Source organism: Scyliorhinus canicula, chromosome 17, assembly GCF_902713615.1.
Source record: "Scyliorhinus canicula chromosome 17, sScyCan1.1, whole genome shotgun sequence".
NCBI classification, from domain to species: domain Eukaryota; kingdom Metazoa; phylum Chordata; class Chondrichthyes; order Carcharhiniformes; family Scyliorhinidae; genus Scyliorhinus; species Scyliorhinus canicula.
In genome coordinates, this window is record NC_052162.1 from 125496201 (window position 1) to 125509659 (window position 13459).

Consider the following 13459-nt stretch of genomic DNA (forward strand, 5'->3'; position numbering starts at 1 on the left):
ACTGGATTAATTTAATTGGATCTCCAATTACTGACACCACCGTCTCTCATTATCTCAGACAGGAATACAACAGAACTGTTTCATAATGTCCCTTTATCTGATTCTATACAATCCCTTATTCATACAGTTTCAAATGTTGAGGCTAATCAGAGCTTGAAGGTCTCTCTTGCCAGTACATTTATCCTCATTGCATTCTGTACAGACACAGCAATTGAGCTTTTACATTTTTATAGCAAATAAAACTCAGACTCTGATTATAACTACTGATTCATTATTATTTAATTGTCACTCAATTAACGCTCATTACTTAATCAGTCATCTGTTATTGACTGGCAGCTAATTAATACAGTAATCTTTAATTAATACATTTGGTTAATACAATATCCACTGGTTGAAAAAGACAGTTTTATGGAAGACAATCACTTTCTTTCTTACTAACTTTGATTGGATTGAACAATGAGTCTTAGACTTGAGCCAGACTTTGGCAGGATATGATACCCTGTAGCTTTACAAAATTCTGGAACAATTTGTTACTTTAAACAATTTCACCTTATTCATCAGTTTTGACAGTTTGGTTTATACAGAATTAATTTTTAAAAGACAGGTCCAGTCAGGTTTCAGAGTTTAACTTGGCTTCCTCAACCTTGTTACTTATAACAATGAAGATGATGAGTGATTGATTTTTAAAAAGAAATATTATTAATGAGGCAGACCCAGAATTTCCGACATTACAACAGTGACTACACTTCAAAAGTACTTCAAAGGCTGTAAAAAGCTTTAGGAGATTGTGTGGTCATGAAAGGTGTTATAGAAATAGATATAGAATCCCTTGAGTGCAGAAGGAGGCCATTCAGCCCATCGAGTCGGCACCAACCCTTCAAAAGAGTACTCTATCCATATCCACTCACCCACAACCCCATAACCTAACCTGGACACTGAGGGGCAATTTATCAGGGCCAATCCTCCTAGCCCATACATCTTAGGACTGTGGGAGGAAACCAGGGCACTCAGTGGAAACCCACACAGACACGGGGAGAACGTACAAACCCCACACTGACAGTGACCAAGGCCAGAATTGAACGTGGGTCCCTGGTGCTGTGAGGCAACAGTGCTAACTGCTATGCCATTGTGCCACTCAAATAAATATAATTTATTTTTAGAACTAGTTTCCAAACTTGGATACATCACACTCTGTCCACTCACCAAGATCACTCATAAAGACCGAGACTTGATTTTATGTAGCAACCATGTCTTTCACTGCATTTCAAAGACCCTGTGAAAATCCAAACACAGTATCTCATGAAAGTATTTGATTTAAAACAGAATGACTTGCGATTTGGGATTCACTGCCTGACAATGGTGCAGGAAGTAAATTCGACTGTAACTTTCAAAAGGGAACTGGACAGATTATGCAGGAAAATAAACTTGCAGGGTGATGGGACCAATTAGATTGTTCATTCAAAGAGATAGCATGGGAATGGTGGGCTTAATGGCCTCCTTCTTTGCCCTTTGATTCTTGTTAACATTTGAAGAAAATCTTAGACTTGAACCAGAGTTTGGCAGTATTTGGGAAATACCTGAAATCCACGTCCTACGAGGGGATAGAAGCGGAGCGGAGTGATGGAATGGTTTCCAAATAGAAATTGGGTGGGCTTTTGAGGGAAATAAACCGACAGGGAAACAGGAATAGAACAGGGCAATCATTTAATCAATAGAAACCTACAAGTTGTGAATCTTTGGAATTCTCTACCCCAGAGGGCTGTGGGAGCTCAGTCATTGAGTGTGTTTAAAGCAGAGACTGACAGATTTCTAAATACCAATAACACAAAGGGATATGGGGATAGTGTGGGGAAAAAGCATTGAAGTGGATGATCAGCCATGATTGTATTGAATGTTGGAGCAGGCTCGATGGGCTGAATGGCCAACTCCTGCTCCTATGTTCCAATGGTACAAAGATGCAAGAGACACCCAGATAATTTAGACAAAAGAACCATGTAACCACCATAGCCCATCTTAATGGCAACGTGGCTGCTTTGGGAACTAAATATCTTCCAACATGCAAACACCTTTTCATTCTGTGCTTCTCGTCAAACTTGGAACCAGGTAATCGCAACGAGGCTCAAAAATGGTCAGCCCACCGGAGGCAGAGGTGTTAGGCCGGCCAGTCCAGCAGAAAGAAACCCTCCAATCATCAGCATTCACCAGGTGTCAGGATGAACAAAATGCAGTCCTGGATGTCAGTGAGAGCAGAAACAATAACAACGGAGCCAACATCTGGAATTTATTGTGAACTTGTTGGGAGTCACAACAGATGTGATGAATCACAAAACCCCGCCCCACATTGAGAGCAGATGAATGGTCTCCCCCCAGAATTAACTCGCTAGTGTCTCTGGATCATTGAATGTCTCCCCTGATCAGAGCAGGTGAATGGCTTCTTCCAGGTGTGAACTCGCTAGTGTTCCTGCAGGGTGTATGGATATCTGGATCCCTTCTCTCACTGAGCAGGTTAACGCCTTCTCCCCTGTGTGAACGCGCTGGTGTGTCTGCAGGCTGGATAACCGAGTGAATCCCTTCTCACACTGAGAGCAGGTGAATGGCTTCTCCCCAGTGTGAACTCGCTGATGTATCCGCAGGCTCGATGAAGTAGTGAATCCCTTCTCACACTGAGAGCAGGTGAACGGCCTCTCCCCAGTGTGAACTCGCTGGTGTTTCCGCAGGTCAGATGATTGAGTGAATCCCTTCTCACACTGAGAGCAGGTGAACGGCCTCTCCCCAGTGTGAACCGCTGATGTATCCTTAGGTTGGATAACTGAGCGAATCGCTTCTCACAGTGAGAGCAGGTGTACGGCCTCTCCCCAGTGTGAACTCGCTGGTGTATCTGCAGGTGGGATGACTGAGTGAATCCCTTCTCACACTGAGAGCAGGTTGAACGGCCTCTCCCCAGTGTGAACTCGCTGTGTTGTCTGCAGTTTCGGATGACTGACTGACTATCCCTTCTCACACAGAGAGCAGGTGAACGGCCTCTCCCCAGTGTGGACTCGCGATGTATCCGCAGTTGATAACTGAGCAAATCCCTTCTCACACAGAGAGCAGGTGAACGGCCTCTCTCCAGTGTGAACCTCGCTGATGTATCCGCGGTTGGATAACATGAGCGAATCCCTTCTCACACTGAGAGCAGGTGAACGGCCTCTCCCCAGTGTGAAGTCGCTGGTGTGTCCGCAGGTCAGATGATTGAGTGAATCCCTTCCCACACACAGAGCAGGTGAATGGCTTCTCCCCAGTGTGAACTCGCTGGTGAATCTGCTGGCTCCTTAAAGTAGTGAATCTCTTCTCACACTCAGAGCAGATAAACGGCCTCTCCCCAGTGTGAACCTGCTGGTGTGTCCGCAGGTCGGATGATTGAATGAATCCCTTCCCACACACAGAGCAGGTGAATGGCTTCTCCCCAGTGTGAACTCGTTGGTGTTTCTGCAGGTTGGATAACTGAATGAATCCCTTCCCACACACAGAGCAGGTGAACGGCCTCTCCCCAGTGTGAATGCGTCGATGAGCTTCCAGTGCAGATGGAGCCCTGAATCTCTTCCCACAGTCCTCACATTTCCACCGTTTCTCCAGGGTGGGGGTGTCCTCGTGTCTCTCCAGGTTTGTCGATCAGTTGAAGCCTGCTCCACACACAGAACACATGTACGGTCTCTCCCCGCTGTGAATGGTGTGATGTGTTTTCAGGCTGTGTAACTGCTTAAAGCTCTTTCCACAGTCAGTGCTCTGGAACACTCTCACTCGGGTGTGTGTGTCTCGGTGTTTTTCCAGTCACAATAATGTTTTGAAGCCGACAGAAAAGACAAACATTTCTCCTTCTAGATTCAAAGTCCGGTAATATTCAGTGCCAAGGAATTGGGAGACTCAGTCAGATTGAGATGTGACGTTTGAGATTTCTGTCTGTAATTCCTCCTCTTCTAATTTCCTGTAAAAACAATTTACAAAAGTTACTTTTCTTCTCCCCATTTTGGAGAAGGTATCCTGAGGGTACGACAGTCTGGCCATGGGGTTAATCCTCAGGGTCCTCAGTCTTATTGAGGAATGTCCCCTTGGATCTATTGTGGTGGGGATTCTTTTGTATTTTTGTTATTATGGGAGGGTTTATGTGTTGTTGACTTTATCCTACTCTGGTACAGACAGAGCTTTTATCTGTGAAAGGAGCAGTTTGGGGAAACTTTGGTGCCTCTGGTGTAAAGTGGCTTGGAGGAGGGAGTAATGGCGCACGGCCGATTGTGGTGTGAAAATCTGTTCCTGTTCTCTCTGTCACCTAACTAATGGCGGCAGTTAATCTGCAAATTTTCTCAGGGAATGTACGGGGATCCATCACCCTATCAGAAGGAAAAAGATTCTCTCCTTTCTTAAGGAGAAAGTCGACATGGCTTTATTACAGGAAACACATCTGGATTATGAGGAACACTTTAAATTGAGGCGGGATTGGTTGGGGCAGTTTTTTTCACCTCTTTTTCATCCAGTAACAGGGTTGTAGAGATGCTTATTATACACTATCCAAGCAGTCAGGGTAACCCTGCCAATTACAATGTGCATGTCAATTTCCTTTGTGCCGGTCCCCCCATCTCCTTCCCCTCCGCCCCCTTCACTCGTCGTTTCTGGGTCCTTTCCTGGGCCCTTCACTGTACAATGGGAGTTATCTGTTATTTACAAGTGGACGGTGCCTGGCTGGGCGGATGCCCCGAAGACTGCCATTTGTGGGCACGGCCTGACCCTCATAACCATGGACATTGCCTCTAAATAAGCTGTGCAGAATTCAACAAGTCTGGGGCATACCCAGAATATGTGGGCATGGTTTGCCAGGCCCCGCTGGCACCGTTCACATTTGTCCTCCATGTCCGGGAATAACCTGTTCATTCGGGTTCTTGTCAGGTGTGCTCTGTGCACAACATTCAGCTGCATGAAGCTTAGCCTTGTGTAGGAGAAGGTGGAGTTGGTCCCGTTCAGTGCTTCACTCCAGAGTCCCCACCCTATTCCCGTCCCTCGCTCTTCCTCCCATTTTCCCTGGGTTTTGTCAAGTAAGGAGCGCATCCTTATTAAGAGTTGTCCATACAGGTCCCCACAGTTTCCCTTCCCCAGACTGTCTGTGCCCAGTAACTCCTCTTGCATTGTGCTTCTCAGGGTTCCTGGGTATGATGGTGTCTCCTTGTGGAGAAAGCTTTTGACCTGGAGCTCATCCCTGTTTGGTTGGTCCAGTCTCTCCGTCAGCTCCTCTAAGGTCGCTAGTCTATTTCCTGTTTAAAAGTCCCCAACCATCAGTGTTCCTCCGTCCTGTCTCCACCCCTTGAAGGTGGCGTCGAGAATGGCTGGTGCAAACCTATGGTTGCCGCAGATGGGGGCCATGATGGACACATCGGTCAGACTGAAATGCTGCCACATCTGGTTCCAGGTTCTCAGGGTCACTACCACCACTGGACTGGAGTGTTTTGCTGCCGGGGATGGGAGTGCTGCCGTGACGAGGGCCCGGAGGGTCGTTCCCGTACATGAGGACTCGTCCATCATCACCCATTCTGTTTCTGGGTCCTTTCCCCATCCCCTTACTCCGCTGTGGCTGCCCAGTTATCGAATTGCAAATTCAGGAGGGCCAGGCCTCCCATGTTTCTTCTCCAGTGTTTTAGGGATTTTTCAATTCTTGCCCCTCCGCACAAAAGCCATAATCATCTTATCTATTGAATGGAAAAAGGCCTTGGGGATGCAGATCGGTAAGGATCTAAACAGGAAGAGGAACCTGGGCAGTACGTTTATCTTGATCATCTGCATCCTCCCCGCCAGGGAAAGCAGGCGTCCATCCCATCGCTGTGGGTCGTTTTTGACTTCCTCCGCCAGATTGGTCAGCTTCCACTTGTGGATCCGTGTCCACTTCTGGGAAACCTGGATCTCCAGATAGCGGAATTTGTTTTGGGCTATTTTAACTGGGAGGCCCTCCAGCTCTGCCCCTCCCCCTCACCGGGAAATCTTTGTCTTTGCCCAGGTTACGTTTGTAGCCCAAGAAGATTCCGAACTCTCTCCAGGGTTCGATTCCCTGTTTGGGTCACTGTCTGTGTGGAGTCTGCACATTCTCTCCATGTCTGCGTGGGTTTCCTCCGGGAGCTCCGGTTTCCTCCCACAAGTCCTGAAAGACATACTGTTAGGTGAATTGGACATTCTGAATTCTCCCTCAGTGTACCCGAAGAGGCGCTGGAGTGGGGGATTTTCACAGTAACTTCATTGCAGTGTTAATGTAAGCCTACATGTGACAATAATAAAGATTATTATTATACCAGTCTGCCTCTGTTATCCTTTACCTGGGCTATTTCCCTCGTGGCTGCCTTCTTTCTCAGCTGGTGAGCCAGCAGGCGGCTAACCCTCTCCGTGCTCATATAGATCCCCCGTGTCTGGCGGAGTTGGTGCACTGCCTTCCTGGTGGATAGCAGGTGAAAGTTCTTTTGCAGCTTCTTCCTCTCCAGCAGAAGCTCTATGGTCAGGGCCTCGGAGTATCGTCTGTCAACCTCTAGAATGGAGTTGATCAGTTGCTGCCTAACCGCTCTCTCTTCCCTATCTCTACGAGCCTTTTGGTGATTATTTCTCCCCTAATCACAGCTTTCAGTGCCTCCCAGAACGTAGAAGGTGAGACTTCCCCGTTCTGGTTGTTAGTGATGTACTTGCCGATGGCCGGTGATGTTTTCTGGCAGAAGACCTTGTCGGCCAAGAGGGTCGTGTCCAACCTCCATGTGGGGCATTGGGCTTGGCCCGTCTCCAACCTCACATCCATGTAATGTGGAGCGTGGTCTGAGATTACAATCATGGATTATTCCGCTCTGGCTATTTCTGGAGGCACCGATTTCCCCACAACAAAGAAGCCAATGCGAGTGTAGACCTGGTGTTCTGGTGAGAAGAACGAGAATTCCTTCTCACCCGGGTGTAAGAATCACCAGGGATCCACTGCCCCGTCTGCTCCATGAACCACCAGGGATCCACTGCCCCCGTCCGCTCCATGAACCGCCAGGGATCCGCTGCCCCATCTGCTCCATGAACCACCAGGGATCCACTGCCCCGTCTGCTCCATGAACCACCAGGGATCCACTGCCCCCGTCTGCTCCATGAACCGCCAGGGATCCACTGCCCCCGTCCGCTCCATGAACCACCAGGGATCCACTGCCCCCGTCTGCTCCATGAACCGCCAGGGATCCACTGCCCCCGTCTGCTCCATGAACCGCCAGGGATCCACTGCCCCCGTCTGCTCCATGAACCGCCAGGGATCCACTGCCCCCGTCTGCTCCATGAACCGCCAGGGATCCACTGCCCCCGTCTGCTCCATGAACGTTCCCAGTTCCCTTGCCATGCCTGTCATTTTCCCAGTTCTGGAATTGATGGCAGCACGGTAGCATTGTGGATAGCGCAATTGCTTCACAGCTCCCGGGTCCCAGGTTCGATTCCGGCTTGGGTTACTGTCTGTGCGGAGTCTGCACATCCTCCCCGTGTGTGCGTGGGTTTCCTTCCACAGTCCAAAGATGTGCAGGTTAGGTGGATTGGCCATGATAAATTGCCCTTAGTGTCCAAAATAGCTCTTAGTGTTGGGTGGGGTTACGGGGATAGGGTGGATGTTGACCTTGGGTGGGGTGCTCTTTCCAAGAGCCGGTGCAGACTCGATGGGCCGAATGGCCTCCCTCTGCACTGTAAATTCTATAATTCTTTAAAAAAATATAATTCTATGATCTGTCAGTCAATGGATCCTTTAAACAGTTATGAAGTTCCCCCTCTCATGATCAGACCGTATCCCCCCTCTTCTATCTCCCCCCTACCCCACGTTATCCCCCCTCTTCTATTCTCCCCCAACCCCACCGTATTCCCCCTCCTCTATCTGCCCCCCTCCCAGACGCTCTCTTCCCAGTGGGAGATGTGCCGCGGTCCCGCTCTCTCTCGTACTTCCTGGCACTAGCTTTCCCGCTGGTGTGTGGCCCCCCCACCCAGGATCAATCTGACCACCTCCTACACTCGCTCTGCTTGTGTTCCTGCTGTCTCCTCCTCACCCTCTCCTGCGCTCTGCTGCCCTCGCCCCCTCCCTCCTATCCGCTGGCTCCCCTGTTCATTGTGAGGTGACGCAGTCGGAGTGACCTGTGAACCCTGTCGATCTCTGGCGGTTTGGGGAAGCTGTCCCTCCCAATCAGGTTGCCTAGCGTTTGGGCCACGTAGTCGATTGGGTCCCTGTCCTCGATCCCCTCTGGCAGACCCACTATCCGAATGTTCTGCCTCCTTGACCGATTCTACTGGTCCTCGACCTTTTCCAGCTCTCGAACTGTGCTGCCCTGGGCTTCCAGTTTCCTCCACATGCCATTGAGCACCTTCTGCATGGCGGCTAGCACCTCCGCCAGCTTGACCGTCACCCTTATCTCAGCCTTAATGTCATCCTTCATTGCGTTTAGTTCCTTGGTTAGGAACATCCTCCATCCATCGCCTGGTCGGGGGGGGGGGGGGGGGGGGCTTGTTTTCTGGGTGGCCGGTCTCCCTCTCTCGGGAAGGCTGGAGACCCCTCGCCTCGTGGGCCCGCCGACCCGCTTGCTCGCCACTCCTGTCCCTTGCTGCAGTTTCTATGACCCTGCAGCCTTTCCAGCTGTTGCTTCCTGGCATTTTGTTGTCCGCACTATTGCTGAGGGTGAGGGGATGTTTAAGTCTGATTTTGCGGCTAAATTCGGCCGACAGTGCCTATTTTTCTGTTGGATGGAGAAGAGCCACCTGATGTGTGACTACTCAGCACATCCCCGTCACAAGTTCCCTCTCTTTTGAATGTTGACTTGAAACTGCGACCTTATGTTTTGGCGATAATCCTTCCGACAATCGTGCGGGAGGACCAGACTTGGTTTATACGGGGAAGATTTTCCAGTAACAATGTTGGAAGGTTAGTGAATGTGATTCAGGCTTTTCAGAAATATCCATTGGCGGGCAGCATGGTGGCATAGTGGTTAGCATTGCTGTCTACGGCACTGAGGACCCAGGTTCGAATCCCGGCCCTAGGTCACTGTCTGTGTGAGTTTGCACATTCTCCCCGTGTCTGCGTGGGTTTCACCCCCAAAACCCAAAGGTGTGCAGGATAGGCGGATTGGCCACACTAAATTGCCCCTTAATTCGAAAAAATAATTGGGTACTCTAAATTTAAAAAAAAAAGAAATATCCATTGGATGGGCTGCTGATCTCCTTCGATGCAGAGAAAGCTTTTGCTCGAGTTGAGTGGAATTATCTGGTGTATCCGCTGCGAGGCTTCGGGTTGGGTGAGGATTATATTGAGTGGATTCAATTGTTATATCACAGACCGGCAGCGGCGGTGATCACCAATGGTTTAAGGGCGTCGAATTTTCAGCTTCAGAGAGGGACTAGAAAGGGCTGCCCTCTGTCCACCTGGCTGTTTGCGTTGGCCATTGAGCCTTGCCAGACGATATTAAATCGGATCCTCTGGATGAAAATACTTTTAAAAATCTATCCACTACTCCAGGAAACACTGGGTTCAACACAAACTGCAGCCCGTCATCTGCACACAGAGTGATCTTGTGCTGCCTCACCCCACCCCCCCTCCCCCAGTTTATACAGGGAAGATTTTCCAGTAACAATGTTGGAAGGTTGGTGAATGTGACCCAGGGCCGGGATTCGAACCTGGGTCCTCAGTGCCGTAGACAGCAATGCTAACCACTATGCCACCATGCTGCCCGCCAATGGATATTTCTGAAAAGCCTGAATCACATTCACTAACCTTCCAACATTGTTACTGGAAAATCTTCCCCGTATAGGACTGGGGGAGGGGGGGGGGGGGTGGGGGGGGTGGGGTGAGGCAGCACAAGATCACTCTGTGTGCAGATGACGGGCTGCAGTTTGTGTTGAACCCAGTGTTTCCTGGAGTAGTGGATAGATTTTTAAAAAGTATTTTCATTCAGATTTTAACATTTACAACACATAACATTACAAAGTAAAACCAACACAAAACCCCTAAACCCACCCCCAACTCCCAAACGAACCTCCGCACCTCACTCCCTTCCTTCCCACCGAGCAGTTGATGGTAACCAGCTCCTTGAGATTTTAGAACATAGAATCCCTACGGTGCAGAAGGAGGCCATTCAGCCCATCGAGTCGGCACCGGCTCTTTGAAAGAGCACCCGACATAAGCCCATGTCTTCACCCTATCCCTGTAACCCATTAACCCCACCTACCCTTTAATGCAAGCCTACAAAGCCTCCGTCACCCTGCTCCAACCCCACACCTACTCTGTGTTTGCCGCCCAATAATAGTATAGCCAGTTCAGCAGGGCCCAGCCCCCTGACTGTCGCCCTCTCTGAATCACTGCCTTCCTAATCCTTGCCACCTTATCTGCCCACACAAACGATTAAACCAACCTATCCACCCCCAGAAAGAACAATTTTGGCAAAAAGACCATTCGGCACTGAGATAAAAATAAAAACCACAGCAAAATGTTCATCTTAACCAGCTGCACCCAATTGTGGATAGATTTAGTGCCTTCTCTGGTTAGAAGATGAATTTTACTCAATCAGAGGCCATGATGGTGGGGGGAGGGGGTGTTGAAGGGTAAGCCCCCCTCCTCCTGCTAAGTTCCCAATCAGATGCTCTCCTCTTGGGATTTAAATATCTGGGAATGTCAATGGCCCCTCTTTCAGACAGCTACATGGGGCTAACGTTCCACAGCTGATGGTGACTATTAGGTGGGACCTTGCCCAGTGGTCGGCTCTTCTGATTTCATGGTGAGGGAAGATCGCCTTCATTAAAATGCATGTATTGCCCAGACTGTTGTACCCTCTGCAGATGCTGCCTATACTGCTGTCAACCAGAGTCATTAAGGAAATTAATGGAATGATTAGTACATTTATCTGGAACAAAAATAAACCTCACCTCAAGTTTGTTAAGCTCTAATCACCAGGAGCTAAGGGAGGGTTGGATCTCCCGAATATCTGGCTTTATCAATTGGCTTCTCATCTTAGGTTCATACAGAATTTGGTCAGGATAGGCCCAACATCCATCAGGCTCGATACGGAAGCAGGCCAGCCAGTTCTCCCTCTATCCAAAACTGGCATCGGCTGATTACGGAATGTATCCCATTGGGATTTTTTATGCCTGGACTTCATTCTATGTCTGATGCATTTGTTAAATTATGAGACCCCTGTCTCAAATACATGTGCTCCAATTTGACTGACTTGCTCCTCTAGGGCTTTCCATCAGTGAATCCAATTCATCTAAGCCCAGAGTAGGGCACAGTGAGGCACAATGGTTAGCACTGCTGCCACACACAGCCAGGGACCCAGGTTTGATTCCTTGAGTGGCTGTCTGTGTGGAGATGCGCATTCTCCCTGTGTCTGCGCCGGTTTCCTCCCACAGCCCAAAGATGTGCAGGTTAAGTGGATTGGTCCTACTAAATTGCCCCTTAGTGTCCAAAGGTGTTAGGTGGGTTGACAATGATCAATGCACCGGATTATGGGGAGAGGGTGGGGAGTGTGCCTCGGTGAGGGCTTTTTCTAAGGGTCAGTGCAGACTTGAAGAAGTGAATGGCCTCCTTCTGCACTATAGAGATTCTGTGTCATCTATGTTATTTTAATTTGACGATGCTGTTAGTCTGTTTTGTAATATTTTGTGGTGTGCATTGTTATCCTTCTGTTTTTATATAATCTTACCCTCTTTCCCCACTCACTATGTTAACCTGTTAACTGGTTGTTCAATTGATCTGGCATTTCATATAGCAGCTCTGGTCCCTAAAATATCCTGCTGCAAATTAATTCTGCAATCTGTTGCTTGTATTTTGCTGGCAATATCTCTTAGAACATAGAACAGTACAGCACAGAACAGGCCCTTCGGCCCTCGATGTTGTGCCGACCAATGATCATCCTACTCAAACCCACGTATCCACCCTATACCTGTAACCCAAGAACACCCCCCCCTTAACCTTTTTGGGAACCTCTTGTTCCGCTCTGTGCCCATTTTCCACCATTGTTTCTGTTACTCTGTTGCATTCATTGTTTTAAAAAATAGTAAAAAAAGGAAATATTAAAAATCTGTCCAACTCATCCTTGAATATATTCAGTGAAACCAGCCCTCCCCTCGCCGACTCCACTGGTTCCTGTGATGAGAAATCAATAGACGAACAACCCTCTGTGGGAAGAGGTGACTGGAAATAGCGACAAGACAATATTACACAACCAGAAATAATAATAAATGTATTTTATTACAGAACCATAAATATCTAATCTGTACCATTTAAAAATACCAGTCATATCTCTGTCTGATATTAATTTACTGTCCCTTAAATGTCAACCATCTCTTGGGGAAACCAGCCCTTTAATTGTGAACATTAGGAAAGAGACCATCCTTTTAGCCAGACAAATAAATGTGTCAAGCTGAGGGAGCAAAGGATGTCAATGTCTTTAAGAGAGAGAGAGACCTGGGCCAAGCTTTGCAGAGTCTGCACCCTCCCTGGATTCACTTCCTTTCCCTTCAGTTGCTGCAAGTGACCAATTGAACGTGAAAATGAGAAAAGAAATGGAAAGGAGGAGAAAAGAAAGTGTTTTACTCACAGATATTGGAGACAGGAGTTTTTTTTCCTTCACTTCCGCTGTGACATCACAATGGAGCCCTGCCTGAATCAGCCAATAGGAATTACTGTATTCCGCGTTGTCGTCACCGGGTTCCTGTGCGCAGGCCCGGCGCTCACCGCCCCCACCCGTTGTTACTCCCGCCCCCTGAACAAGGCAGAAAAAAACCCGACAACAGAACCTCCTCGAGACAAGGTTTCCAGGCAACCGGCTGACGGCCAGAGCGAGAAGCCAATCGACGTTCTCCCCTTGCCTACGACTGCGCATGTCCAAAGGAGGGGAAGCTGCTCATGTGCAGCGGATAGCCCGCCTCCTGACCTTTTTCCTGAGCTATTGACCAATGGGAAGAGTTGGAGGACCGGAAGGACTCTGGTCCTCCAGCTAATCAGCGCGGGCTTTGTGTGACTGCTGGATTGAACTTCACAAGTTCCTCCTGTCTCCAACCTCTGTGAGTAAAACACTTTCTTTTCTCCCCCTTTCCATTTCTTTTCTCATTCTCACCTTCAATTGGTCACTTGCAGCAACTGAAGGGAAAGGAAGTGAATTCCTACTTGGCACAAAAAGTCATCTATTTTAATATGACATTCATGTAGGGCTGGAAAGAAGTTTAAATCTCCGCCCCACGGGTGCAATTTAGCATACCAAATCCACCTAATCTGCACATTTTTGGACTGTGGGAGGAAACCGGAGATCCCGTAGGAAACCCACACAGACACTTGGCGAATGTGAAAACTCCACACAGCCAGTCACCCGAGGCTGGAATTGAACCTGGGTCCCTGGAGTTGTGAGGCAGTAGTGCGAACTACCGTGCTACCGTTTCGACCCCAGTTGAGTTTAATCTAGATGCGTTT

The 13459-nt window shown here is 48.7% G+C and overlaps 1 protein-coding gene across 1 annotated transcript in view; it reads right to left on the reverse strand.

The window, feature by feature from the left end:
• LOC119951602 (oocyte zinc finger protein XlCOF6-like) overlaps positions 1–7369 on the reverse strand; it is a 40379-nt gene extending 33010 nt beyond the window's left edge. Inside the window, exons 1-3 of the mRNA XM_038774783.1 lie at positions 7066–7369; positions 3188–3551; positions 2512–2766 (exon numbers count right to left, since the gene is read on the reverse strand). Coding sequence (XP_038630711.1) covers positions 2512–2766; positions 3188–3551; positions 7066–7369 — 923 coding nt within the window. The remainder of the gene's footprint in view (positions 1–2511; positions 2767–3187; positions 3552–7065) is intronic.
• Between the last annotated feature and the right edge of the window lie 6090 nt (positions 7370–13459).